The sequence below is a fragment of the Rhinopithecus roxellana genome, chromosome 13 (assembly GCF_007565055.1).
Source record: "Rhinopithecus roxellana isolate Shanxi Qingling chromosome 13, ASM756505v1, whole genome shotgun sequence".
Taxonomy (NCBI): domain Eukaryota; kingdom Metazoa; phylum Chordata; class Mammalia; order Primates; family Cercopithecidae; genus Rhinopithecus; species Rhinopithecus roxellana.
Window position 1 is genome coordinate 49,094,576 of NC_044561.1, and position 27,562 is coordinate 49,122,137.

General features: G+C 43.2%; 1 protein-coding gene across 3 annotated transcripts in view; it reads left to right on the plus strand.

Moving 5' to 3' along the window:
- Nucleotides 1-27,562, plus strand: part of ITSN1 (intersectin 1) — a 248,611-nt gene that overhangs the window by 170,927 nt on the left and 50,122 nt on the right. Inside the window, exons 21-29 of one of the 3 annotated variants that reach the window (XM_030914041.1) lie at nucleotides 2,552-2,711; nucleotides 6,493-6,698; nucleotides 7,463-7,545; nucleotides 11,364-11,530; nucleotides 14,707-14,752; nucleotides 17,496-17,617; nucleotides 22,169-22,286; nucleotides 24,645-24,836; nucleotides 25,205-26,712. In XM_030914041.1, coding sequence (XP_030769901.1) covers nucleotides 2,552-2,711; nucleotides 6,493-6,698; nucleotides 7,463-7,545; nucleotides 11,364-11,530; nucleotides 14,707-14,752; nucleotides 17,496-17,617; nucleotides 22,169-22,286; nucleotides 24,645-24,836; nucleotides 25,205-25,206 — 1,096 coding nt within the window. In that variant the 3' untranslated portion in view covers nucleotides 25,207-26,712. Of the gene's footprint in view, nucleotides 1-2,551; nucleotides 2,712-6,492; nucleotides 6,699-7,462; nucleotides 7,546-11,363; nucleotides 11,531-14,706; nucleotides 14,753-17,495; nucleotides 17,618-22,168; nucleotides 22,287-24,644; nucleotides 24,837-25,204; nucleotides 26,713-27,562 lie in introns of those variants that run through there. The other 2 variants (XM_030914040.1, XM_030914042.1) reach the window with 2 other exon arrangements.

Below are 27,562 nucleotides of genomic sequence, written 5' to 3' on the forward strand. Positions count from 1 at the left end.
CCCTTAAGTATTTTCATAGTCTTGGATTGTCCTTCTATGTGAGGGAGCTGGCTCATTTTCGATACTCCTGTCTCTGGCTGCCAAATTGGAGATTACAGTCCCTGAACTGGATTTAATGATATCATTGCCCAACAGTGACTTACCATGGTACAAAATGAAGCCTGTTATCTTGTTTTGTTCAATAATGTATTTGTATCTATCATTCTTGTGGAAGAAATGGAGAAATACAGTTTCCTAATAATCTGTTTTGACATCCATGTCAGTCAGCAAATTTTCAGTCATTTCCTGCATGCAAATAGCACTTTTTTTTTTGCCAGGCAGAAGCAAAAATTGAATTCAGTCATGTGGTTCTGAATAAGATAGAAAGCTGTTTCCTTTAAAGCTTTCCACTTTCATTAATCTTATACAAATGTACAATAGAATGAAGAGGTGTTTGCGCTTGGCCATGGTTAGTTCTTTCATCAGGGCATTTTAAAAACTGTGTGTAAGCAGAGGTTTGAAATGATAGATGAAATTGTTGTTCAAACTTCTAGTTATAGGGCCATGACCGAGATGAGCAATTGTCTAAAAATATTTTATACTAGGATACAATTATGAGTGATTTGAATAAGAAGTGTTTAAAATTTTTTTTCAAGTCTAATCATCTTTCAGAAGAAACATATTGAAGGCAAGGGATCCAGATGTATTGCTGGAGAAGGATCAGATGGAACAAAGAGAGGGAAGAAAGAATAGTTACCCAGGGCGGGAGGAGAGGGAAGGATGTAAGGAATAGCAAGTTTTTCATACTTTATTTTCACATAAAAGGCTGAAGGTGTTAAAGAAGGTCCCCCCATCTAATCTCTGCTGTAAGAAAAAAAATAGCCTTCCATTAACTTGACTTCCAAGTTGAAACTTTCCCTTTCCTCTTTTGGTCTTGACTGAAAAGTTCTGAGTTTTTAAAACTAAAGCTTAGGCTAAAATAGAAGACTAATGCCGTATTTTCCAGGATTTGTTTTGCTGGGGATCAAATCAGTATGCCTCTTCTTCATGAAATGTATGATATGCATTTCTCTTGCTGTAATTATGGGCACCTTATTTTCCAAATGAAAAATCAGGAATTATTTTGATTTTCAGTTTTGTTTGTATATCTTATAAAGATGTAAAAAGTAAATTGCCTTTAAATCTACACTCACACAGATACGTTTATGTAAAATTATTTATTATTATTATTAATTATTATTATTTTGAGACAGGGTCTCACTTCACCCAGGCTGGAGTGCAGTGGCACAACCATGGCTCACAGCAGCCTTGACCTCCTGGGCTCAAGTAATATTCCTGCCTCAGCCTCCCAGGTAGCCAGGCCTACAGGTGCATGCCACCATGCCCAGCTAATATTTAAGTTTTTTGTAGAGATGAGGTCTCACTATGTTGCCCAGGCTGGTCTTGAACTCCTGAACTCAAGTGATCCTCCAGCCTTGGCCTCCCAAAGCGCTGAGATTAGGGGTGTCAGCCACCATGCCCAGCCTGTTTATCTAAAATTATTAAAATCACAAAACTAGAACTGTCCCTGGGACCCAGGACAACTGGTTGCTGTCAGGATGCCACTTGTAATTGCTGTGTCATCTAGGCATACCACCAAGTACTTACTATAGGATGCATGGGTCTGAGAAGTGGTGTTGAGAAGCTCCAGCTCCATAGGTGGCAGGTAGCTTCTTTTTTCTCATTTAACTATTGTTATTACAAATGATCATGTGAGGATGTTTCTCCGGTGCTTTACAGTTACAGAGTATTTCCCTAGCCCGTATTTCATGTGACCCTCACAACTAACCTTAAGTGGCACAGTATTGTTCCCATTTTATCACTGAGGAAATCAAGATTCAGACAAATGCCTTTTCCTCTCCTCCTTGTTCTTTTATTTATTTTTCTTTTTGAGACAGAGTCTTGCTCTGTCACCCAGGCTGGAGTGCAGTGGCACGATCTCGGTGGCTCGCTGCCACATCCACCTCCCTGGTTCAAGCAATTCTTGTGCCTCAGCCTCCCAAGTAGCTGGGATTACAGACGCCCGCCACCACACCCAGCTAATGCATTTTTTGTTTTTTTTTTCTTTTTGAGACGGAGTCTCACTCTCATCCAGTCCAGAGTGCAGTGATGCGATCCTGGCTCACTGCAACCTCTGCCTCCCAGGTTCAAGCATTTCTCCTTCCTCAGCCTCTTTAGTAGCTTGAATTACAGGCGTGTGCCACCACGCCCAGCTAATTTTTGTATCTGTAATAGACACGGGGTTTCACCATGTTGGTCAGGCTGGTCTTGAACTCTTGACCTCAGGTGATCCACCCACCTCGACCTCTGACAGTGCTGGGATAACAGGCATGAGCCACTATACCCAGCCTCCTTGTTCTTTAACTGTAGAAAGCCACATAAATATACTAGGTTTGTGTTGCACAGGCTCATCAGTTACCATCTTTTTCTTTTTCTTTTTTTTCTTTCTTTCTTTTTTGATACTTTACTGTGGGTAAAAAGCTGGCATATTAGGGAGTGCTTGCTATTCATGGTATTATGCTTTTCCCTCCAGGTGGCCCACCAGCACGAATGAGAAACCAGAAACAGATAACTGGGATGCATGGGCAGCCCAGCCCTCTCTCACCGTTCCAAGTGCCGGCCAGTTAAGGCAGAGATCCGCCTTTACTCCAGCCACAGCCACTGGCTCCTCCCCGTCTCCTGTGCTAGGCCAGGTAAAGGCAGCCAGTGAGAGTGGGAAGACTTAGCTTGCTATCTCGTGCCAACAACTTCAGCAAATGCTTTTTGGCAATGTCATCTAGAAGCAAGCCTTGTTATGCATGTCTTGGTTGGCTGGCAGTATGGGAATCCAGTGCAGGAGCCAGAAATCTGCTGTGAATAGTTGGGAGTTAGGGATGGGGGTGGGGCACAGTCAACTTCTCCTGCCTGGGTTGATGAAGGAAACTTCATTGCAGAAGTGGCATTTGAGCTGCATCTTGACCAGTGGGTAAGATCTTACTAGAAAATGGAGAGAGCCGGCATATCAGACAGAAAATGCTGGGAGAAAGGCTTTAAGGCAGACAAGCAGTATGTGTTTAAGGAAAATCATGCACCACTCTATTTGTCTAGACCACTGAGTTTTTACAGGAAAAGGTAGACCAATTAAAGGTTAATGGGAGGCTCTGAAATGCCCTGCTCGGAAATAATAAGTCTGAAAAGATAAAGGTGGTTATTCTGAATAGTTCTCTTTTGCTTCATACAATAATGATAAAATGCTGAAATTTCTATCAATAATCATGCCAAACGGCAAGTGCCCCTCTGGGAGGCACTGGAGGTTCCAGGATCGTTTCTGATCTGAGAACACCCAGATAGATGGAACACAGGCTCTAGGCAGACCCATCTGGAGGAGTGGTGTGCAGGAAGATTAGAGTAGAGGGCCAGCAGGGCAGTGCCACCAGTCAGGGGGCTGTTGCTGTCACCCAGCTGAGACCCAGGGCAGGCCTGGACCCAGCTGAGTTCATGTTCACCAAGTGGGGAGGTGCCGGTGGAAGCAGAAGAGGCGTGCAGGTGGGAGAGACTGCAGAGAAGAGTGAAGAGTTTGGAGTCACAATGCCTATGGGAGCCGAAGGAAAGGGAAGAGGGCTGAGATTGAGAAAAAGGGCCCACCTTAAAGGGGGAAAGGAGGAAGGCAGAAAATGCACAGTTAAAGGGAAGAGTTGGGTTTTCGTTGTGTTGAGTTGAAGGTGTACGTGGGACCCCGTCTGGCAGGCTGTTGGAACATAGATCTGGAGGGTGGAAGAGAGCACGAGACCGGGATTATAGATGAGAGCCATTCCCGTAGAGAACGTTATCGGATCTCAGGAAATGTGTGAGGTCGTCCAAGGAGAGAGAATACAGGGAGAAAATAGCAAATCCACAGGCACGTACGTGTGTGTTCTGTGGCCTGGAAGAAGAAGAGGAGCTACTCAGCAGGAAATGGTACTTTCCTTTGCATCTGTCCTAGCTCAGCATTTGGCACGTGTCACATGCTCAGTTAACAGTGACTCAGTGACGGGTTGGGGGGTTGTTCCAGAAAGTGGAGGTGGGGGAGGGAGTTTGCTTATGTTATTAAGTACTGTGGTCAGGGCAAAGAAGAGACCATTCATTGTGACAGGTAGAGCTTTGTAACCTGGGAAGGAGAAGGATGAAACCACACTGCAGGGGCGTAAAAGGAAATGAGCAGCAAGGAAGTGGAAAGATCTGCAAAAGGAAAGAGAAGGACCAGAGTGGAGGGGCCTCAGGAAAGCAAGAACCAGCCGTGTTGCCAGTGGAGATGGGGATGGAAAAGTGAAGTGTCATAGGATATAGTTGGTGTAAGGCAAACAACATTAAAGGCACAGAAAAGACAGGAGTCTTTTTCTTCTGGGTGAGGAAGAGTGAAAAGAGACTGGAGAAGATAAAGCCAAGAAAAATGTTCAGCTTGGGCTGTATGATACTGTTTTCAGTGAGGAAGGAGCCCGGCGGGACTGCGTAGTGTAGAAGAGGTTTGGGAGCTGGCAAATGAGGGAGCCAACAAAGAAGAATGAAGAATTGGGCCGGCACAGTGGCTCATGCCTGTTATCGCAGCACTTTGGGAGGCAGGCAGATCACCTGAAATCAGGAGTTCATGACCAGCCTGGCCAACATGGTGAAACCTCATCTCTACTAAAAAACTTAATAAATGCAAAAATCAGCCAGGCGTCGTGGTGGGCCCCTGTAATCCCAGCTACTTGGGAGGCTGAGGCAGAAGTATCGGTTGAACCTGGGAAGTGGAGGTTGTGGTGAGCTGAGATTGCGCCACTGCACTTCAGCCTGGGTGACGGAGCAAGACTCAGTTCTCAAAAAAAAAAATGAAGGATTGTCTGGCTTAATTTAACCTGAGTCTGTAATAGATCATTGCACATTGCCTCAGCTTTCTCTAGCAATGCTTCACAGAAGTCAATGAAGGGGCCGAGAGGATTAGACAGTGCAGAAGGGCTGTGGGATGAGGAGCTATGTAGGTGGCAGGTCCGCTGCAAGGGGGAAAATGGAAGGTCGAGAATATACAATCTGAGGAGTGTTCAAAATCCAGGGAAACCGCCTCAGCTCTGAGGGACTTGAAGGAGTGAATGTACAGCTAAGTGGAAGGAAATAGGATAGGGATGTCATGGGTTTAAGAAGGTAAGAACCCATGAAGACCAGGAATTAGAGGTTATCAACATAGATGCGAAACTATTTGACCTGTTGTAAATTCTCTCTGCTTATCAGACATAATCATAACTTAATGTCAGTATAATATAAATAACTTCCGAAGGCAAGTACAAACTGGTTCTGAAGTAACTCTCTCTAGGCATTGTCCTTTGTTCTTGCCCATTCATATATATGATTGAAACTTGGGGTTTCATTTTTTACTAAATGCTTTAAGATATTGTAATGGTTTAATGCTAGAGCTTCTTAAAAGATAATAAATACCTTACCCTGCCTTTCCAGCCTGACCTCCTCCTCCACCCCTCCATGAGACTAGGCCACATGCAGCCCCGGATTGTGCTTCTCTTCCCGGACCCCTTGCAGTGTTCCACCTCGAGGCCTTTGCCCATGCTGCGCCCTCGACCTGGAGTGCCCTTCCTCCGAAGCCCTAGCTGTCAAAGTCCTTCTCATCCTTCAAGGCCCATCTCAGATGCTGCCCCCTCTGTGAAATTTACCCTGATGCCCCCAGGCAGAATTCATCCCTCTTTCCTCTTTATTCCTGCAGTGAATAGTAGGAACTCCTTTTCAGTATATTGCATTCTGCCAGGTGGTACACATGGTTGTTTTTATCTCTTTCTTCCCCATTACTTGTGAGTTACTTGCTAATAATACTGCCCACCTTTATAGTGTTTTATGGTTAATAAAGTGCTTTTCCCTAAATTATTTGGGGGAGGCAGAGACTGTTTTTTTCATTTTTGTAATCTCGTGGGGCAGCATGTAGATGTACAATAAATGGTAATTACAATGAATTTATGCTCACCAAATCCCTGTTTTCTCTGAAAAGGAACTAAAACAAGCATAATCCAGATAGGACCTATTTCCCTGGGTCCACCTAAACTAAAATGCCAGTTAATGATCTCATGATAGTTCATAAAATTTCTGCTCCAGTGTTAATCCTCCACTAAAAATACCAGTCAAATTGGAAATGGGTAGGTATCCTGGGCAACTTGAGAGTGAAAATAGAACCAAAATTTAAAAGGCGCATAGATGCAACAGAATAATTGTGACCTGGCTTGTTGAAATAGAGAGTTATAGATGGTCAGACAATGACTTTGTGAAGAGGCTGGCAGGCTTTTGCCTCCACTTTTGGAAATAAACAATTGTTGGGAAACAGTGAAGCATCCAGCCCTCCTGCTGTGCTGCCTCAGGGCCCTTTGTGGCCATGTGTGCTTGTCTGACCTGTGCTTGTTGGAGAGGTGCCATGTTCACGTCTGCCCTAATTGATAACAAACTGCAACATAACGAGAGGTCCTTTATGTCATTCCACACAAGGGTGAAAAGGTGGAGGGGCTACAAGCTCAAGCCCTGTATCCTTGGAGAGCCAAAAAAGACAACCATTTAAATTTTAACAAAAATGATGTCATCACCGTCCTGGAACAGCAAGACATGTGGTGGTTTGGAGAAGTTCAAGGTCAGAAGGGTTGGTTCCCCAAGTCTTACGTGAAACTCATTTCAGGGCCCATAAGGAAATCTACCAGGTATTTTTGTATTTATCTGCTTGTACTTGATGAAAACAATACTAGGCGTTAAATTACTGTTTGCACTAGTTAAGATTCACAGACAGGCGTTGCGGGATTAGTTTGTCTTCTAGATCTTTTAACTGCAAAAGTTAGAGTATATAGAGTACCAAAAGGGAGCCTCTTATCGATAAGTGCATTCTTTCTTCCCTCATGAAAACCTATGTGCCTTGTTTTTCATTGCCTTATGCAAGAAGGAATTCAGCTCTGAGACCTGGAACTCTCTTGTGCATTAGTTGGAGATTATGACTCTCTTTATGCTTATTACCCAGTGCTGTACCAGATATGTGTGAATACTTAGAAACCCAAAGGATTTGGGGAAATGATCAGAGGACTTAATTGTCTTTTTCATTAGGGTCTTATAGCATGGAACCTAAGGTTGTTAATTCCTCCAACCATATTAATGTTCAAAACAAATTATGAGCTTTAAGAAGATGAAAACAGCAAAAATATTCAGTGAGCATCTCTCAGTCTTGCCTTGAAACAAACTAGTACATAAGCTATGTGTCCAGTATAGCAAAGTGCTGAAAAATAAGAATGCGAACTTAGAGTCATGCCTCTGTATTACCTAATTATGTGTTTTTAAACTAGCTAAGTGCAACTATTTCAACTGTGAATTGTTTAAAGTTTTAAAAGTTAAGCAGTTTTAACAGAAAAATCAGTGTCAGTTGCACTATTTTCTTCAAAGATAAAAATTAAAATACTCTCTTCTTCCCTTATTGCAGCATGGATTCTGGTTCTTCAGAGAGTCCTGCTAGTCTAAAGCGAGTAGCCTCTCCAGCAGCCAAGCCGGTCGTTTCGGGAGAAGGTGAGGGCCTGAGTTGTATTATGTTCTTCAGAAGGGGTCAAGGACATGGTGTAAATGTTTGAAATGAGATTGAATTTCATCTTAAGATAGACTACATTTATGATCAGTATATTAAACTACAGTAAAACGAAAGTTTAGCTCTTTACAGAATCAGAGTACTTCGTGGAAAATACTGTCAGACATATTAATCATCAAAAACTGAATTTTCTAATTGTATTTTATTATGAGCCCTTTGACTTTTACAAGAGACCCATTTAGTTCACTAAGAATCAAGTTTTCTAAGCATCTCTATAGCTAAATTGTGGTCATTGCTTCATCTAACATAGTCTAGTCTCATCTGACTTCATAGATAAGTATTTCATTTTTAAAAGTAACTACACAGACCACTAGAGTTCTCAGAGTAACATGAATGCCATCTGTACTATCCCAAATGAAACCAAAACTAAATTTATGTGCTCCATGAAAACAACCAAACCAGACAATTTAGGACTAAAAAAAAAATCATTTTGAGTGTTTATTATGCAAATTATTGCTTTATTTCTCAATCTCTACTTGCTGACATAATCCTAGATATTATATGGATGCCAACTGAGCAAAACCTATGTAATTCAGACCCTCATGGCAAAAATCTCACATCCTTTTTACATTCAGTACAGCCATCATCACATCCTATCTGGAGAGTGCTCCCTGAGTTAGATGGGTTTTCTGTGTAGACGTCTGACCAATGTTGTAGTTAACAGATGCTATAACTAACCAATTCTATAGTAATTCTTTATGGGTTCCTTGAATACATTACATGAGAATAGAATGTTTTATGTAGTTTGTCTGCCATAATGAGATTGTTACATTCCTTAGAAACCTTGCCCAATGAAAAATAGAATTATTAAAACCGCTGTTCTAGGTGGAGACAGTGAGGATTAAGATATAATGGTATTTCAGACTCACAGTAACAATGTTCTTTTTTCAAGAGGATTTTTTAAAGTAAAAATTTTTTTTAGTTCATAGCATAGCTATAAAACCTTATCATCACTAAACAATCCAGCATCTAATTTTGCTATTACCATGCAAATGATTAAAGAGTTCCCTTTATACATTCTCATTATCTTAATGACTTTTTATCCACTGTTAGGGTAACAAGGCAAAAAGCTCCTTTAAACACAGCACGTGCAGTTAGTTTAGTAAAAAGCAAATTATGCACCTCACCAAAAAATAAGAAAGAAAAATACTTTGGTGTGTTATATCCAGTCAAGGCTCACTGGAGGGCTGGAGTTTGTATCTTGACTCACCCATCTAGTAACAGTACTATTTTGTTTATGCCTTAGCTTCCTTGTCTGTATATTGGCTGTGATAACTCCCCCTGAGGTAGGAAATTATTACAAGGATAATGAGATAATATGCAGAAGGCCTTTAGAACAAAGCTCAGTAAATGTCTACTACTTTTATGTCGTTTTTGCTTCATTCCCGGGATTACTGGTAAAGCTACATAAAGTATGAGCATCCTCATCCAATAGCAGTGTGGAAGAATGTTTATTTATTTGTTTCGAGACATGTATTGAGGCCTCAATAAATAGGTCACAAGTGAACCACGCATATACTTAAAATTGGGCAGCATGATGGAGTTAAATTCTGATCTTCATTTGTATTTATTACAGCCGTTTTGAAATGACTTAGTTATTAGAAATATCTGGAAAACTTGCTGGCTTTGTGAAGGGGTGGAAATTCTGAGAAAAGCTATTTTCGTTTATTAATGAGCCTCTTGTTAATACCACATTGAACATAATCAAATTTAAAGTAAACTGTAAACCAGATAAAATAGGTGATTGGCTTGGGTCGCTTTTAAAATACTGGCTTGGGGATGGCCAGTGCCCTCTGTGAAATGTCTCCTGAGAAGGGGTAGCTGAAGAGGAACCTCTGCCTATCTGTCATCATGTCTCTGGGTTTCATTGTTACCCTAAAGCCACTCTCAGATGCTTTTTTGCAAGGCAGGCAGGGCAAGGCCAGCCTTGGTCTTCCCAGTCTCCTTTATATTTTATACTGCAATACCAAGTTCAGCCAGAGTTCATGTTTCTGAAGTTTCTTAAGCATTTGGAAAGTTACTTCAAAATTTGGATCCATTTTAAAGAAAGTAACTTTGAAGTTGAGGAATCACTGGGGAAAGTATTGATGGCCAACGATCCTGTCTTAAATGGCCAAATATGATCTAAAGAACAGTAACAGGGAGCAGAATGAAAAGGGAAGGGTGAGAGTATGGAGAAAGCAGAAAAATGAGTCTGTTAATGAAGAAAGAATGACCCTATTAAAGCCACCAAACTTTGATTTCCTTGTGTGGGAAATCGTTTTTCCAATTTTCACTGTAGAGGTATGTGTTACCAGCACCTCAGGGCTAAAGACAGAGAGTCTTCTGTTTTCCCTGGGACGTTTGAATGACCTGTGTCTGCCATGGGGCCCAGTGCTCTCCACCAGCAATTGCTGCTGGCCTCGGCGCTGACAGGTCAACACTGGCGCTGAAGGAGGCCCTTGTTGCTCCAGGGGCTGCCCACGTGAGCACAAGGGTTAGAGGTTTTTGTGTTTTTGTCTGTTTGTTTTAGTTTTCATTAGTACCTCCTGCAGAGGCTCTGATAATTAACCGAAGGAGTTCTCCATACAAAAGTCCTGCCTCTTACTCAACACGAGGCTGGACATTAAAGGAACATCATCTGAGGTTTAGAGAGAAACAGACATTGTCCATCATAAAAATCAACTTTTTGGGTAAATGGTGATTTTTCTGTTGCTTTAAAAAAATACAAACAAAAGCCTAGGATAAAATGGAGAAAAAGTGGAAACAAGAAGCGTGTGCATCTTTCTGTAAATCTTTTATCCTGTACTTAGAACCTCCATGTAGGATTTTGTGTCTGTAATCTTTCTGAGCGTGTGATTTGGTTCTAAGCCTTAATAAAATCCACCAAGAGTGATGCAAAGTTCTACGTCTAATGAAAAAGAAAAGTTTCTTCTGTAATGCACACCCTTCAAATTCAAGACACAAAGGAACATTAGTTCTTATTCTTTAAGACTAAATGACATGGATAATAAAATGTGATAAACTGGGATTTGTCTTTTTAACTTGTTGAAAGGCTTTCTGGGATTGGGTTGGACATTCCTTTTCTCATCATTCCTCTCTGTTTGTGCTCTTGAATGACAACTAGATGCCCATTGTTAACTAAATAATATGTGTAACTCATTTTGTGTTCTAACAGCTTCCTATCATATTGTGTATATGGCACAATAGGACATAAGTTTTCAGGCACTTGAATAATGAAAAGTATGTCTTATTTAATTTACGCAAAGGATATATGCTGTCTAACAATTTTTTAAAACTGTGACTTGGTGCCCTCAAAACTGAAATACACATATTTAATATGCTTGCCAAGAGCCTGCATCTGAATGCATCTGACCCAGTGCTCAGCACAGAGTAGGTATTGTGTAACTCTTAGTTAAAAATAAATGTAAAAGCCATTTTCATTCAAAAATAAATCATGACGCTAAATGACAGATCACTCGTAAATACTCCAGTGTCGGTAAACATGCAGTTGGGTTTTTTGTTCCTGTGTCTGGGTCTTCCCAGGAATTGTCTCCCTGTCTGCAGCTACTGAACTTTTATGTGCACTGGGGGAATGTGGAGCCCAGGGTATTCTGCAGCTCTGTATTTTATCTGTGACTAGCCTTTCTCTTGAATGGATCTTGTCCTAACTTCCTTATTCGTAAACTTGCTTTTGCAAAGCTGTCTGGGATTTCTTTAAACAATCAAGCTCTCTCCGTATCTCAATATTTCTCCCCACCAGAATTTATTGCCATGTACACTTACGAGAGTTCTGAGCAAGGAGATTTAACCTTTCAGCAAGGGGATGTGATTTTGGTTACCAAGAAAGATGGTGACTGGTGGACAGGAACTGTGGGCGACAAGTCCGGAGTCTTCCCTTCTAACTATGTGAGGCTTAAAGATTCAGAGGTAAACCCACATTAACTGTTTCCTCTCCCTTTCTGTGCGGTGATTCTCTTTGCGGGGAGTCACGATGTTTGACAGTGGAACTTTGTTGGGTTTTGCTAAGTTCTGGAATGTGACAGTAAATCCAGTGTGACCTGTCATTGTTTGATTTTGTTATTTGGCACTGCAGAGTAAGCATTGGCTTCCCCCAAGCAGAACGCATCAGGGCTAAGTGGAGGCTGAGTGTGATGGGGCTGGTCCGCATCAGCTGGGAGGATCATGTTCAGTATTAAGCTCTCTTCCTGCATGTAACCGACTTATGCTTTGGAGTAAACTTTCTTGATTAGATCATTATGGTCATTGATTTTTAAATGCCCCAAGAATGATAGCAATATTTTGCCTGTATGAACAGAAGTATTCTGGTGATAATCGCCCCAGAATATTGGGTATTATTAGAAAGTTTTTAGAATTTCTGGTTTTGCCCACACAGTAGAAAGACACAAGATCTAAGAGATGGGTACACTTTTGACTAGGCCTTAGAATCTCCGTTGATCAGGACTGAATTTAAGTGCTATTATCTGTATAGATTGGAAGGGCTCCCACTGTTGTTAAATAGAGCCCTAAAAGTTTGATCGCATAAACTGTGGTCTTAAGATAGTGCAAGTTTAATGGAATGGTGGGTTGGACTTACCACAGAGTATGGGAGTCAGTCTTGTAGGAGCCACTTGCACGTTAGTGGAGAGTTTCAGGGTATAAATGGAGTCATTTAACAGATCCAGTGCACATTTTAAAAAACCAACAAGAATTGACTCATTTTTTTAAGCATTGACAGTCAATTCACAGTTATTTTCTTTTTCTCCTCATACCTCCTAGGTACTGAGAGAGAAAAGGCTGGCAGGGAGCCTGTAGGGGCCGCTTTCTCAGGAGTAAGCAAGTGGACAAAGTTCTCTCTCTATTTCAAATGCCAGTAGTAGAAGGTATACTGGGCTCTTCCATGTGCAGCTCCATGTGCTCGAAGCTGCTCTGGGGGTGAGGCTGGGCCTGGTGCCCTGCTCTAGTAGTCCTGCCCTTGGCCTGCTCACCTCTCCTGCAGCTCCCAGAAATGATTTTATTTGCTTGGATTTTGTTTTTTTAAGGGGTGGCATTGTTTTGCTTTTTGGTTTTTCTTGCTGCGGTCTTGAGAGCAGCTAAGTGGAATTCCCATGGATGGATTTACTTAAGTCTGCCCACCCTTGGAGAATTTGGCAGAAGCCTGGAAGAAAATAATTTTGCCCTGTGAGACAGCTAGTATATTGGACTTTTCAGACCTGGAAACAGAGAATTAAATTCTTCTCCAGGCCAGCAAGTCGAGTCCAATGAGAGTCATATAGATGATATTTCAGGGGAGTTGGGTAAAACCCTAAAAGCCAAACTCAATTTCTATTACCGTGCATGAAAACTCTTAAAGTGACTTTACTTTTTGGATCAGTTAAAATACGAAAGTTATTACTTGTAGTGTATTTTAATAAGTTACAGTTTTCTACTGTAATAAAACCATCCGAAATAAATGTTAGGAAAACACAGTGACTTTTTTTTTAAGGTAAGTGGAGTTGTAAGCTACTTTCTTAACCACAGTCTTAAGTTATTAGCCACAGAAGAACTAGCAGTACTAAAAATTTTTAGATATACATTTAGTGATACTATTCAATAATAATGAAAAAAAATCTGAAAACTCAGCTCTTTCATCCTACTTGAATACAGAGTTCAGTGTAAAAGCAAAATATCTGACCAAACTTAACACCAGACCCAGCTTCAGATACCAGAATTGATGTCTGGGCATGGGGAGAGTTGTCCCATCCTGCTTCCCTTCTCTGTATGGGCAGGTCTGGGGCACAGTCTGGGGGACTTTATAGGTGCTGGGAGGACAGAACATGGCCTTCTGAATCCATCCCAACTTGTGGGACTGGCTGGGGTTTTTCAAAGGGAGCACGTTGAAACTACTTGAACTCTACTGTTGGGTACTGCCAATTGCCTTGTTCTTTTTATGGAGTATAGGGAGTCGATTCTAAGCCTGTACTAGGAAAGTTAAGTGGTCACTGGAGTCTTATTTCATTGGTATTCCTTTTTTTTGATATGCAGCCTATTGTAAAATAGTGAGAGATTGCTATTGTATAACTTTGTTTGTTAATAAAGCAGAATCAGTGTAAAAATTTAACCCAAACTTTTCCTGGTAAATGGTTCTTAAATTTCAATAAGCAAAGTAAAGAGACTGTAAGTTGTGTTCCTGGTAGATAAATGGCATATTTTTATTCTTTCAGTAACTCATGTTTAGTTTACTAAGCCTTTTGTTTTGTTTTAATTGGAATACTTAATTTACTGCAAGATAGACTCAAGCATAAATTAATTTAGAATAAAGCACTTTGTAACAACAGATTCCGTTCTGGCTGCTGTCCTGCCTCTCGTGGTCTCTGTTGTTGGCTTACTTGGCTGGTTTAAAATTCCATGAGTATCCCAGAGAGGAATTCAACCCCAGAGCACTTTTTAAACACTTGATAGTTGGGAAGAAATATGCTCTGCCTCTCTGCATTGATAGAGAAATTTCAGTGTATAAACGCTGTGAAATTGAGTGGAAAGGCCACACAGGACAGCCACTGCCTCTTTGGATAGAGAGGGGTGAATAGGATGGGGGAAGAGAGGTTCCAGTTGTTCCTGTACTGTGTTAGTTTTTTAAAAAAGAAAGCTCCTGAAGCAAATGTGCTAAATATTAATATTTTAATGTGTTAAATCCGGGTGGTAGGCTCATGAGTTATATTCCCTGTACTTTTTATATGTGAAATATTTCATAATTAACCATGTGAAAATAAGCTCGACCTTAGTATTTAGGATGTAAACTAACAGTCTTCCTATCCTGGAACCTCCTGTTAGATTTGACCAGGTCCAAGAAGTGCCTGTGCTCGGAGCCTTTTGGGCTCTTACAGGGCCCCATACTCTGCTGTTTTTTTCTCTTATAGAAACGAGTAAAAGCCACATGTTTTAAAGTGCTTATTTTGTCCCATGTTTTCCTAATCTATATCCTTGTGTCAGGTGATACAGTGATGTGTTTTCCCAGAATGAAAAGTGGGGCTTCGGGGCTCAAGCGGGTTTGTGTCATCATTAATCGTTTTTAAAGTTGCATGATCAAAACTTCAGCATGCAAATGAGACCTTTTGCTCTGTTTTAAGGGCTCTGGAACTGCTGGGAAAACAGGGAGTTTAGGAAAAAAACCTGGTAAGTTACAAACCCTGATGCTTACTTTTCAATGTTTTGAATGTAATTGATAGTTGCTCCCCATCTTTGTGTATTAGGGCCAGAAGCCTAAAATAAAAAGAATCTTTCCTAAGAGTGGTGAGAGTAAGTCCTTTCCTTGGAATCCATTAATAATTTCACTTGGTTATGAGATTCGTCTGTTGCTTCACACATGAAGAGTGGAGACGTCACCTGACAGAATATTCTCTTGGGTTGTCGAGAAATCATTCAGGTGAGGCCAGGCGCAGTAACTCACGCCTGTAATCGCAGCAGTTTTGGAGACCGAGGCAGGTGGATCATTTGAGGTCAGGAGTTTAAGACCAGCCTGGCCAACAGAGGAAACCCAGTCTCTATCAAAAAAATACAAAAATTAGCCAGGCATAGTGGCATACACCTGTAATCCCAGCTACTCGGGAGGCTGAGGCAGGGGAATCACTTGAACCTGGGAGGCCAAGGTGGCAGTGAGTCGAGGTTGCACCACTGCACTCTAGCCTGGGCGACAGAACGAGACTGTATCTCAAAAAATAAAATAAAATAAATACATAAATAAATAATTCAGGTGAGATACTGGGAAGTTATAATACATGGAGCTGTAGGATTATGGGCTCAGCTACTTCTCCGTCTTCCTGTTAGGCTTGGTTAGCCCTTTTTCATTTCCTAATAATGCATTCCCAGGATACAAACAATGGAGAAGATTAGAGGAGCAACAGATACTATGTGAGTGTAGGTCCCATTAATTTAGAAGCCATTGGATGGTTTTCCTCGGTACACGTTGAAGGTACAAAATTATAGTCACACCTCTGAATCCAAAGTGTTTTAGTTTATTTCAATAAAATCACATGTGCTATAAATAGCACGAAAAAGAAAAGAAGCGGATGTGAAATAATATGGTTTCTGTGGCACGTCTGTCTTCCTCGTCTAGGTCATTTGAGCTTTTTTGCTATCATATCCTTAGGAAATTACAGGTTGAAACAGTCACTGAAATGCCAAGAGACGGATTTGCTTGTTTGTCTGGTGCCCAGTTCCAACTGGGCTTACATGGCCAGAAAAAGAAAGGGAAATTTCACATAGTCTAGGATTTTATTTTAGTCAGACAAATACAGTCAATGGAAGGAGATACATTGGACCACCCACCAAATCTCTGTTTTAAGTGTAAGTTTTCTAAGTTTTGGACATTTGTCATTCCAGAGGGTCCAGATACTTCATAGATGATGCCCAGGTGGGCTTTACTTTGCACTGAAACTAGCAAGAAAGGACACAGAAGACCGCAGAGAATGTTGGGGCAGATTGCTGGCTGCATATGCCAGGTCCCATGAGGAGCAAGAACATCCAGTGCCAAACAGGACACTAGTTTGGTCTTTCTGCAAGCCATAAACTCTTGGAACCAAGAGCTGGTCTTTGGTTTGTTGCAAGAGAATCCTCATCCCAGTGCAGACATCCCAACTGGAGCTCCCAGTCAGAGCCTAGGCTGGGCCAGTAGACCGTGCTGTGGCCTTTCTTGCTTGCCCCAAGCTCTCCAAAGCGTCAGGCAGGGCCAGGCCTGCACCATGACTGCCGGGTGCTTCTGTCCTGGTGGCCAACCCTTGATAGCATGCAGAACAGGATGAGAGCGGCTCGCTTAAGGGCCAGAGCCTTACTCGTTCCCTGGAGTGAGTAGAAAAATAGGCAATCTCGTCAGAACCTGGGACCTTTTTGCATTCTTCCTTTCCATTCTTCTTTACTTCATTCCCTCTTTCTTCTTTTCCTTCTGTCCTTCTTTCCTTCTTTTCTCCTTTCTTTCACAGACCACACTTGGAGAGCAAAGGGTAGAGGAGTAGAACAGTTTGTTCTGTATTGCTTCTAGAAGTTCAGAAAGCGTAGCTGCAGATGTGCCAGAACTCAGGCAGAGAAGGGTTCTGTTTTTTCATACTCGATCTCCTGGGCCAGGGGAAATGTGTGTTTCAGAGCCTGGTCTGTGGTACTGCTGGAATTTTTCCCATGGGACTTTTCACATTCAGGAAAAGTACAGAACTGTTTACATTTTTTTCCCTGTGCTGAATTGTTTTTGCATAAAGTTCCCTTCTTAACTCCAGGTCCCTCCTATAACGTGAAATAAAAAGAAAGAAATTTTCCCTGCCATGATTTGCACCTTGATATTCAGGGATCACTCAAAATGTGAGGCATAAAGAAGAAGGCTGTGTCGTTGGGAGTCAGAATCTGCAGCAACAACATAGAAATAAGCTCTTGCCGGGCTCCCAGTGGTTTCTGAGGAAAACAGGCTTCTGTTTCTGCTGTACTTGGCAGCTGGGAAAGCTATGGAGTCCTCTAGTCACTTTAAAGTGGCAGCTCAGCCATTGAGTGCTGCTGTGCTGGGGTGGGTGGCGAATGAGGCCCCCGCCCGTGGCCTCAGGGCTTTCTCGGTAATTATGGGAGGGGTGTGACAGAAGGTGCCAGGAGTGGGCAAGGAGCGGACTTTGTGGAGGGAAGTTGGTAAGTTTCACGGGATGACGAGGGAGTCTGCAGCCCGCTGAGGGCTCGAGGATCAGCCAAGCCCTTGAATGCCGCGTCTGCCTGGTAGCTCTGGGAACAGGGGCGATTCAGGGAGCCTTACTCGTTGAGTAGAAATCCAGCCCAGTACATTGGTTTTAATGTGTTCATCTGTGAACCTGGGAGGCGCCCACATCTTCTTGCCCTGTTCTCCTGCTGACTCTAACCGTGCACTGCCATGTTTGATCTTGTTTTTCAGAAATTGCCCAGGTTATTGCCTCATACACCGCCACCGGCCCCGAGCAGCTCACTCTCGCCCCTGGTCAGCTGATTTTGATCCGAAAAAAGAACCCAGGTGGATGGTGGGAAGGAGAGCTGCAAGTCAGTGTCTTTTCTCTTTATTTACAATTCTCCATCCAAGTTTCAATACACAAAATCTCAAAGGGACGCTATTTTATTGTAAAGTACAAACCACCCCTCACTGCCTAAATTCTGTATTTGGATAGTGAGAGATGCCAAATTTTCTGTATTTGTTTAGTTCCTAAGTTTCAGACTGCTGGTAACAGATTTCTGAGAGCTAGGAGCTCATATGAAAACATATCTGTTCCATTTCTGAGTTCAGATAGTGAGTGTCAGCATAGTGAGAACTCGTACGATGAGGGACGCCTGCATAGCATCGTCCTTATGTGCCTTGGCATTAGAGAGTGGAGCTTTTCCTCTGTGGCACAAGAGGCTTTGCATTCAAAGCCACATCCATATTTTTAGTTCCCGTGTGTGTGTGTGTGTGTGTGTGCATGTGTGTGTATTGTTAATCATATCATCTTGTTACACATTTTACCATTCTAGATACTTCCTATAGGTCTCATTTCCAGAGACAAAGATGCTTTGAAAAGATTGCTATTACACAATTCTCATGGTAAAACTTCCTAGAATCATCAATGGATGCCAAATCTGTAGGAAAATTTTCAGTAGGAGCAGTAAATGTGCGTGGTCTTGAAGTGACCCCCACACATCACTCGTGATCTGCAAGGGAAAACACAGTCATTACAGAGTGGAGAACTAGGACAACACCTGAATGAGGTGATCAGAATGATAAGCAGTGGGGAGACCAGAGAATATCATGTGTGTGCAGCTGTGCTGGGAGCGAGGAGGGAGTAACTGTTCTTCAAAAATGTCACGATCATAGAAGACAAAACCTGTCGAAAGGGTGCTAAAGAGGCATGAGGACTGACTGCAGTATTTAGACTTAGTGCAGTATCTAGACCCTGTATGAAAGAAAATCATGCTGTAAAGGACAATACTGGGATAATGGACAAAATTGGGTTATGGACACTAGATTAGACAAAATTATTGTACCGGTGTTAAATTTACTGAAAGCAATAACTGTACTGTGGTTATATAAGAGAATATTCTTATTTTTAGGAGATACACGTTGAAGTATTTAGGGGTAAAGAGTTAAGATGTAAGCAACTTGCAATCAGATGATTCAAAAAAAGAACTTAACAGAGAAGAGGGTGGGGAGGGAGAGAGAAAGCGCACAAATGAGGGAGCAGCTGGCACCCGCCGAGTGTTAACAGTAGGTGAATTCGGGTAAAGGGCCTACGGGTGTTCTGTGTGCTTTTCTTATTCTTGCCACTTTTCCGTGAGTTTGAAATCATTTCTAAATAAAAAGTTGCCTTTAAAAAGTTACTACTACAGCAGTTACTTGAGAGGTAAGCCGGCTGACTTTTCATATGGAAAGTGTGTCTCTGTCCGCACATCCTCCCCCATCCAAAGTGAAGATCAGCCTCAGACCGCCAGGTGGGCACCTGGCCACCTGCTTCATAACTTATTGAAGGATGGGGCTTGCTCCCTGGCTTGCCCACGTGGGGCCTGTGGAAGGGCTTTCCCAGCAGCTGTCCGTCTCTCTGGCCTTTGTTGAACGTGGACCTCTGCGTAACACAGGGGGCCTCAGTAAGACTTGGCCAGATACAGGAAGGAATAGTTTCTGGAATGCTTTGTGAGGAAGGGGCCTATGGGAACCCTTTGATGGCCATTAGTGGGCCTGTAGACTGACTTCCCCAATCTGCTGGTATTTGTCTGCCCATGAGCAGGACGGTATGGAACTGCATAAGTTTGAGGGGGAAGAGGGAGGCAGGAAACCTTTGCCGTGCAGTGGGCTAGCCACGGAAGACAGACCCTCGGGTGCTGAGGAATGGGGGTTAGAACAGCAGGAGCATGAAGGAAGAAGGCCTTGCTGGGGAAGGCCTCGGGTCTCACATAGTCCCGTCTACCACTCTGTGGAGGTGAGCCTGAGGCCAGGACAGGAAGAGCCACACGGAGAGCTGAATATATAAGAAATGCATCTTGGCCAGAATAGAAGGCACAACCTGGAGTGTAACTAAAGATGAAACTTCCCCTGGGGAGCTCGCTGGTGGACACCCATAATTGTCCTTTCCAGAAGTGCTGGCCAGATGCTACTCACTGGTTCAGGTGTCTGACCTCTGGAGGCCTGAAAATCCACTCCTTTTTATCAACATGCCTTCTCCTGTGCTGGGGAGGGAGAGGCCTCCTTAGACCCTCAGGTCCCACTCCCTGCTTAGAGTTGTGCTGTGTCACCCATTGGCCCTGCCAGCATCATGCCCCTGTCCTGTTCTGGAGACATGGAAGACTCCCACCGCCTTTCCTCCTCGCCAGCCAGGGGAAGGCTTCCTGCGGGGCCCCTCTCCCCAGTGTAGCCTCACGTCTTACCGCTGAGCAATGACGTCTCCACTCCAGCCTCTTTGAAACACCAACACCCCCTGCTCTTCTGCCTCGCTGCCTTTGTTCATGACATGTCTTGCCAGGGGCCAGCCGACTCCCACCTCTCCACTTCCGCAAGAGCTGGCAGATCCCACTTCTGGAAGCTCTCTGTGACCATCCCAACCAGAAGTGCCATCTTCCTCCCCTGAGCTCCAGCGGTGGCCCCGTGCCAGCACCACTCTTTAGTATTTTATATTACTTTGCTTTCTGTGCACATTTCTTATTTCCACTTGTAGCTGACTAGCCCCTTGGAGGCAGCAGCTGTATTTTTCAGTCCCCACACCTCTAGCACTGTGCTAAAGTGAGAGTTTGAGTGGTTCTTAGGATCCACAATAAAGTGGCTGAGTTGCCATGGCCCAGGAGAGCTCCTGGCGCTGTCACCAGAGTGACTCTCCGTGTGGATCCACAAATGAGGAAACACCAGCGAGGTCTGTGCTCTGCTGCAGAGGTGTGGGAAAGAGTGGTGTCATTGCGGGCAGAATGGTGGTACACTTGGTGGATAGACGTGGAAACTTGTAACCAAATGGCTTCAGTCATCAGCAGGTTCACTGTGAACGTAAAAGCTTTAGTCCTTGAGCCAAGGGGATGAAATCTGTCAGACCTCAAGGAAAAGTGAAGCCTGCTCTGTGTTCTCAAAGTGACCCAGAGGTATCCCCCTTGATAAATTGGCAGGTGGGAGGGCACAGGTAATGTGGAAGTTTTCTTTTAGTTTTATTTCCTTATTTGGGGAATAGATAATTATAGTCACATGGTTTAAAATTCAAAAGTTATGAGGGAATATAAATGTCTCCCTCCCACCCTTGTCCCCAGAGGCTACTGTTTTGATCAGAGCCTTGTTTCTAGACGTGTGTGTGTGTGTGTGTGTGTGTGTGTGTGTGTGTGTACGCATGCATGTGCATGCACGAGTAGTTTTGGGTTCTCTTGGTGGTGTACAGAAGGGTAGTCAAAGCCCGACTCATGATCCCTAACTCTAGTCTTTTTATGGGATTGTGTCCTAACTGCAAAACCTGCCTCACCAACTTGGTTGTAAACTCCCCGGGTTTATAGGGACAGTCATCTACTGTCCCTTTCTAACAGCATGGTGCAGAAACACTGCATAGATGACTCTTGTGTTGAATCAGATTGAATTAAGTGAGAAAGAAGTGGCAGTGAAAAATGTGGCTTTAGCCATCACATGGGCCTACAGGTTTGTGAAAATAACATCGAGCCTCCTTGTGTTCTGTGTGTACTGCATGTGTGTCATCTTGATGTATATTACCTGTAAAGCAGCATGCAGACACATGAGTGCATCTTGGCTTGCCACTAACTGCCTGTGACCTTGGGGCTGTCACTCAACTTTTCATCTGGAAATTGGGAATAATGATAGTACTATCCTTCTGGAATTGTGTACATAAATGCACAGGGCCTGGCTCATAAAAAGCACTCAGTGAGGGCCAGGTGCAGTGGCTCACGCCTGTAATCCCAGCCCTTTGGGAGGCCGAGGGGTGCAGATTACGAGGTCAGGAGATTGAGACCATCCTGGCTAACATGGTGAAACCCGTCTCTACTAAAAATACAGAAACAAAATTAACCGGGCGTGGTGGTGGGTGCCGGTAGTCGGAGGCTGAGGCGGGAGAATGGCGTGAACCTGGGAGGCGGAGCTTGCAGTGAGCCTAGTGCTGCCACTGCACCCCAGCCTGGGCAACAGAGCGAGACTCCATCTCAAAAAAAAATTAATTAATTAATTTTTAAAAAAAGAAGTAGTACTCGGTATTGATGGCCATCATCATCATTATTATTATTGTTACTAAAACCCATATACAGTGTTGGCATTAACCATAATGTCTGCATTACCTGAAATTAACAGCTGAGTGCTAGCATTACATGAGCAGAATTTTCTATCCCAGGCAATCCATGGTATACCCTGATTTTGTGATCCACACGGTCTAGCCCAAGCAAAAACATTCTGGGCTTTGCTGACCAGTGATTGCCACAATTTGAATTTTAGCTATGGTGTTTTACTTTTGTGACACGGTAATCCATAGATTTTACCCTTAATGTCGTTTGTTTTTCAGTTGTGTGTAAGCTTTACATAACTGCTCTGTTATAAAGTGAGCTGTATTATAAAAGATGAGCCTTTAAAAATGTTTGATGTAATTATTTTCTTACCAGGCACGTGGGAAAAAGCGCCAGATAGGCTGGTTCCCAGCTAATTATGTAAAACTTCTAAGCCCTGGAACAAGCAAAATCACTCCAACAGAGCCACCTAAGTCAACAGCATTAGCGGCAGGTAAGGAGTTTCCCGTTTCTAACTGGAAAATGGTCTGCATCTCACTTGAGTTTTTCCACTTGATTTCCTCATTAAATATATTTACGTTGTTTTTCACATGTGCTTTAAAGCACTTCTTGTACTTGCTGGGACTGACACCCAACTAATGTGATACGGAATATGTCTTTCGAAAGGACCAGATATCTAAGTGGCTTTTCTGTGCTGCATACAACAGAACCCTTGTTGGAACGCTCTTACTGCAGGAGTCATGAATGCTGTGGCATTAAGGCCACATTTTCCTCTTGATTTCCTTCCAGCCATTTACATTGGGGTTTAGGCTATGGGGTGAGGTGACAGAAAGGGACACCCAAAAATAAATGGCTGGGGTCTCAGTAGGTCAGGAGATGGAGCTGGGGGCCACGGGGGTTGGGGGCTCTAATGTGGTGTTCACTGAAGACCAAAATAGCTCCCCTGTGACATTCACTGTGGGCAGAGGGGGCTCCGCTGGGCGGGCAGGATGTTGTACACACTTTCCTGGAGGACTGGAAAAGAACAGAGCACAGCAGTTGGCCCAGTTGGCTGTTTTCTGATTGAAGGGACCAAATTACATGCTTCAGCAAGATCTGAGAGAGGTGAGGTCAGGGGAGCAGGTTTCTGTTTTAGGTCTTTAAGCTGCCATTCTTGGTTGGCTTTTCTGGAAAGTGTAGAATTTTTGTTCCAATGCTTTGTGGTTAAGTATCTGTGCTGTATGTACCCAGTGAGATAAGATTAAAACCTGGCAGCCTTCTCAAGAAATTAAAGGATGGGCAAATTTTGTGATGAGCCCCAGTTCCCACTGGGCCTCTTTGCTTGAGCTGTGGCCTCGTGTAGGCTGAGGAATATGGTTCCCACAGGGTTTGCTGTCCCTTGGGGAGATGTGTCAGTATCCCTCCACTTCCGTGTACAGCCCCTTCCTCAGGCCCACTGAAATCAGTTGCTGAAATGATTGAATTAGCTGGAGAATTTGAAAAGCCTAAACTTATTTATATATGCTGGTTAAGAAAGATTCACAGGGACTGTGACCTGTTGGTGCAGACTCATCTGAAGTAGAAGTGTCAAAGAATGAGAACAGTTTTACCTCCTATAGGCTTGAGAGAAAACGAGAAAAGAAAAAATGTTCTTGAGGGTGGAGATTTCTTTCAAGACAACATTTTGAGACGCAAAGATACAGCAGCAGAAAAATCATTTGAAACACTGGTTTTAGGCATGATGTGGTGGCACGTGCCTTGTAATCCCAGCACTTTAGGAGGCCGAGGCGGGTGGCTCTCTTGAAGCCAGGAGTTCGAGACCAGCCTGACCAACATGGTGAAACCCCGTCTCTGCTAAAAGTACAAAAATTAGCCAGGCATAGTGGTGCATGCCTGTAATCCCAGCTACTCAAGAGGCTGAGGCCTCTTTTGGAAGGACCAGATATCGGTTGAACCCTAGAGGTGAAGGTTGCAGTGAGCTGAGATCGTGCCACTGCGCTCCAGCCTTGGCAGCAGAGTGAGGCTCTGTCTCAAATAAATAATCAATCAATCAATCACTAGTTTTAGTTCTCCCTAAGATTTGGGATTCTTGGAGGTCAAATGATGATTACCTTCTACTTTAAACCAAAAAGGAAAAATGATAGTAAAGTCCCCATGATACACAGCTGTCCTGTGCAGCAGAATTTGGAATGGGGTTGGGCCAGTCTTTCTGGAGTCAGCAGTAGAAAGGAGTTCCACTGCACTTGAAACGAAAGCCCTCGATTAGCACTGTACATTTTCTGCTGACAAGTAAACATGAAAAAGAGGATGATATTATGAAAACTAAAGACTGGCTGGGCGCAGTGGCTCACGCCTGTAATCCCAGCACTTTGGGAGGCCAAGGCAGGCGGATCACAAGGTAAGGAGATTGAGACCATCCTGGCTAACACGGTGAAACCCCGTCTCTAACTAAAAATACAAAAAAATTAGCCGGGCGAGGTGGCAGGCACCTGTAGTCCCAGCTACTTGGGAGGCTGAGGCAGGAGAATGGCATGAACCTGGGAGGCAGAGTTTGCAGTGAGCCGAGATCACTCCACGGCACTCCAGCCTGGGCGACTGAGTGAGATTCCATCTCAAAAACAAAAATCAAAAAACAAAACAAAACAAAAAACTCTAAAGACTTAGTGTGAAAATTTTGCTGTTGTCTTGGTTTTTAATTCTTCATCTTTCCCTATTGCCCACACTGCAAAAAGCCCAGTAGAACAGTTTCACCTACTGTCACCCTCTTCTGAAAGTACAGAAAGAGTAGCTGGGAATGTTGAACGGCTGCGCGGTGCCCGTTGCGCGTTCTTCGGTGGGTGTGCAGCCGCTCACCCAGCCCTGTCTCCTGCAGTGTGCCAGGTGATTGGGATGTACGACTACACTGCGCAGAACGACGACGAGCTGGCCTTCAACAAGGGCCAGATCATCAACGTCCTCAACAAGGAGGACCCCGACTGGTGGAAGGGGGAAGTCAATGGACAAGTGGGGCTCTTCCCATCCAATTATGTGAAGCTGACCACAGACATGGACCCAAGCCAGCAATGTAAGTGCCCTGGTGGCTCTGTCGCCTTGCCTCTCTGGTATCTTCCGGTAAAACATGCAGCATTGCTCTGATTCTGCTGAGCTTTGTTTGCAGAACTTAAAGCTAGACCATTGCTGCATTCGCAATCGTCTCTTTGAAGACCTTCTGTAATGCAAGAGTTTAACTTGTGGGGTTTTATTTTTCTTTAATTTTCATTCCTTCTGTAGCATGTCCCCTCCCTCCCCTCCCTCCTTTTTCCTTTTTTTTTTTTTTTTTTTTTTTTCAAATCATTTTGGCACCATGCTGTTTACATGCCTGACTCATTTTCCTAGCTTGAATTTTGCTCATTGTTTTGTTTTGCTTATGTGTTGTTTTCCTCCTTTTTCTAGGAATCATATGTTGTCCATCCCCCCCTCAGGCTTGAAAGTCCTCAAAGAGACCCACTATCCCATATCACTGCCCAGAGGGATGATGGGAGATGCAGCCTTGATCATGTGACTTCCAGCATGATCACCTACTGCCTTCTGAGTAGAAGAACTCACTGCAGAGCAGTTTACCTCATTTTACCTTAGTTGCATGTGATCGCAATGTTTGAGTTATTACTTGCAGAGACAGGAGCAAAAATTACAAAAACACACAGGGTAGTGGGTCCTTTTGTGGCTTTCCTAGTTACTCAAATTGACTTTCCCCCACCTTTGCACAGGTGCTTTCAATAGTTTTAAAATTATTTTTAAATATATATTTTAGCCTTTTAATAAACAAAATAAATAAATGACTTCTTTGCTATTTTGGTTTTGCAAAAAGACCCACTATCAAGGAATGCTGCATGTGCTATTAAAAATTGTTCCAAATGTCCATAAATCTGAGACTTGATGTATTTTTTCATTTTGTCCAGTGTTACCAACTAAATTGTGTAGTTTGGGGCTTTCCCCCCTTGCTATAGAAGTGCAGAGGAGTTCAGTATCTCTGTTTTAAAGACGTGTAGAATGAGCCCAATTAAAGCGAAGGTGTTTGTGCTTGTTTGTGTGTATCAGCTGTACCTTGTTGAGCATGTAATACATCCTGTACATAAGAAACCAGTTCTTTCCATGGCAAAGCTATTACCTTGTATGATGCTCTAATCATATTGCATTTGATTTGATTTTGCACAGTGACCCTGTAGCCACATGAGAAAGCACTCTGTTTTTGTTTGGTCTCAGATTTATCTGGTTGAGTTGGTGTTTTGTTTGGGGATTTTAATTTTGCGTGTTTGCATCGCATAAAATCAGTAGACAACACCGTTGAGGTCGTTAGGATCAACGATCTCCACAATCTCTTTTTAGTCTCTGTTACATGAAGTTTTATTCCAATTACTTTTCATGGAATGACCTATTTTGAACAAGTAATTTTCTTGACAAGAAAGAATGTATAGAAATCTCCCTGCAATTAATTTCCAATGTTTACATTTTTTAACTAGACTGTGGAATTTCTACAGATTAATATGAAATGGAGCTCATGGTCGGTTTGTGTGTTAGATATGCTGTAGCCGAAGCCCTGTTTGTCTTTTAAACACTAGTTGGAAGCTCTCAATAAAAATGCCTGCTGCTCACGGCACAGAAAATGGGGCAGGGGGAGCCTCAAGCACAATCTAGCTGTCCTCCTAAAGACTCTGTAACGCGCACTCCCCTCGCGTTCTCCCGGCGGTCGGGAGGCTGTGCTGGTGGTCGTGTAGAGGTCCTTCTCCTTTCACATGGTGCAGAGAGCGAGGACCTCTCCTCCTCGTTCAGTTGCGCTTCAGTATTTTCATGGATATGAATGTAAAATATATAAATATATAAACCTGCGGCTTTAACAACTGTAATACAACCTTTTGAACTAGTTACGTGTATAGATAATTAAATTCTTCATATAAAAGTTAGACGGAAATGTCTCTGTGTTCTTGATGTTGGAACCTGGCAGTGGTGGTGAGGAACCAAGCAGACTAGATGTCAGCAGTGTGCTTGCTGCCCGCGTGTCAACCATGACCTGTGCTCTTTGAAATACAGACATAATCAGAGGCTCGCTGAGTCTTTGTTGAACAGCCCTCCCTGTCCCCTTACTCTCCACCCTCCCTGATCAGTATGCAAACGATCATTCTCTATAATACCAGTTTTGAAGCATAGAACTTTACCACTCAGGTTAGCAGTTCACTGTCTCACCAGGCTTTTGATATAAGTTGTCGACACATTGAGGGTGTGTAATTGGGCTCAGGGTACAAACCATTTGCCCAAAAGATGTATCATAGTAAGGTACTGGTGAACACCCCCAAAAATATGTGGGTAAAGACAGAAACTTGCACATGTCCCATGTTGTTGTCTGGGATCAGCTTCTACCTGGCACACTTTGCAGAAATAAACCAGCGTCCACATTGATGCCACTGTTTGCTGCAATGACCACATGGTTGATTCCATCCTCATGAGCTTCACTTATTGGACCTCTCCTGCCATTCAGTGGAAAAGTGGTTTCCCTCATCAATTTAGCAGATAATTGGTGGGGGGTGGGGATGTCTACCATGTGTCGGGTGCCCCATTGGCTTCTGGGAGGAGTGTGGTACTCCATGGAAACAGGGTCTCTGTCTTCATGGAGTTCATATTTTAATGGGAGGAACAAACAGAAAACCAAACTCCTGCAATCCATATAAATATACACAGTATGTGTGTGACAAGGTGACAAGTTCTGCACTAGAAGTTTGGATGCGAGGCACCACTGAGCAGGGTGACAAGTTCTGC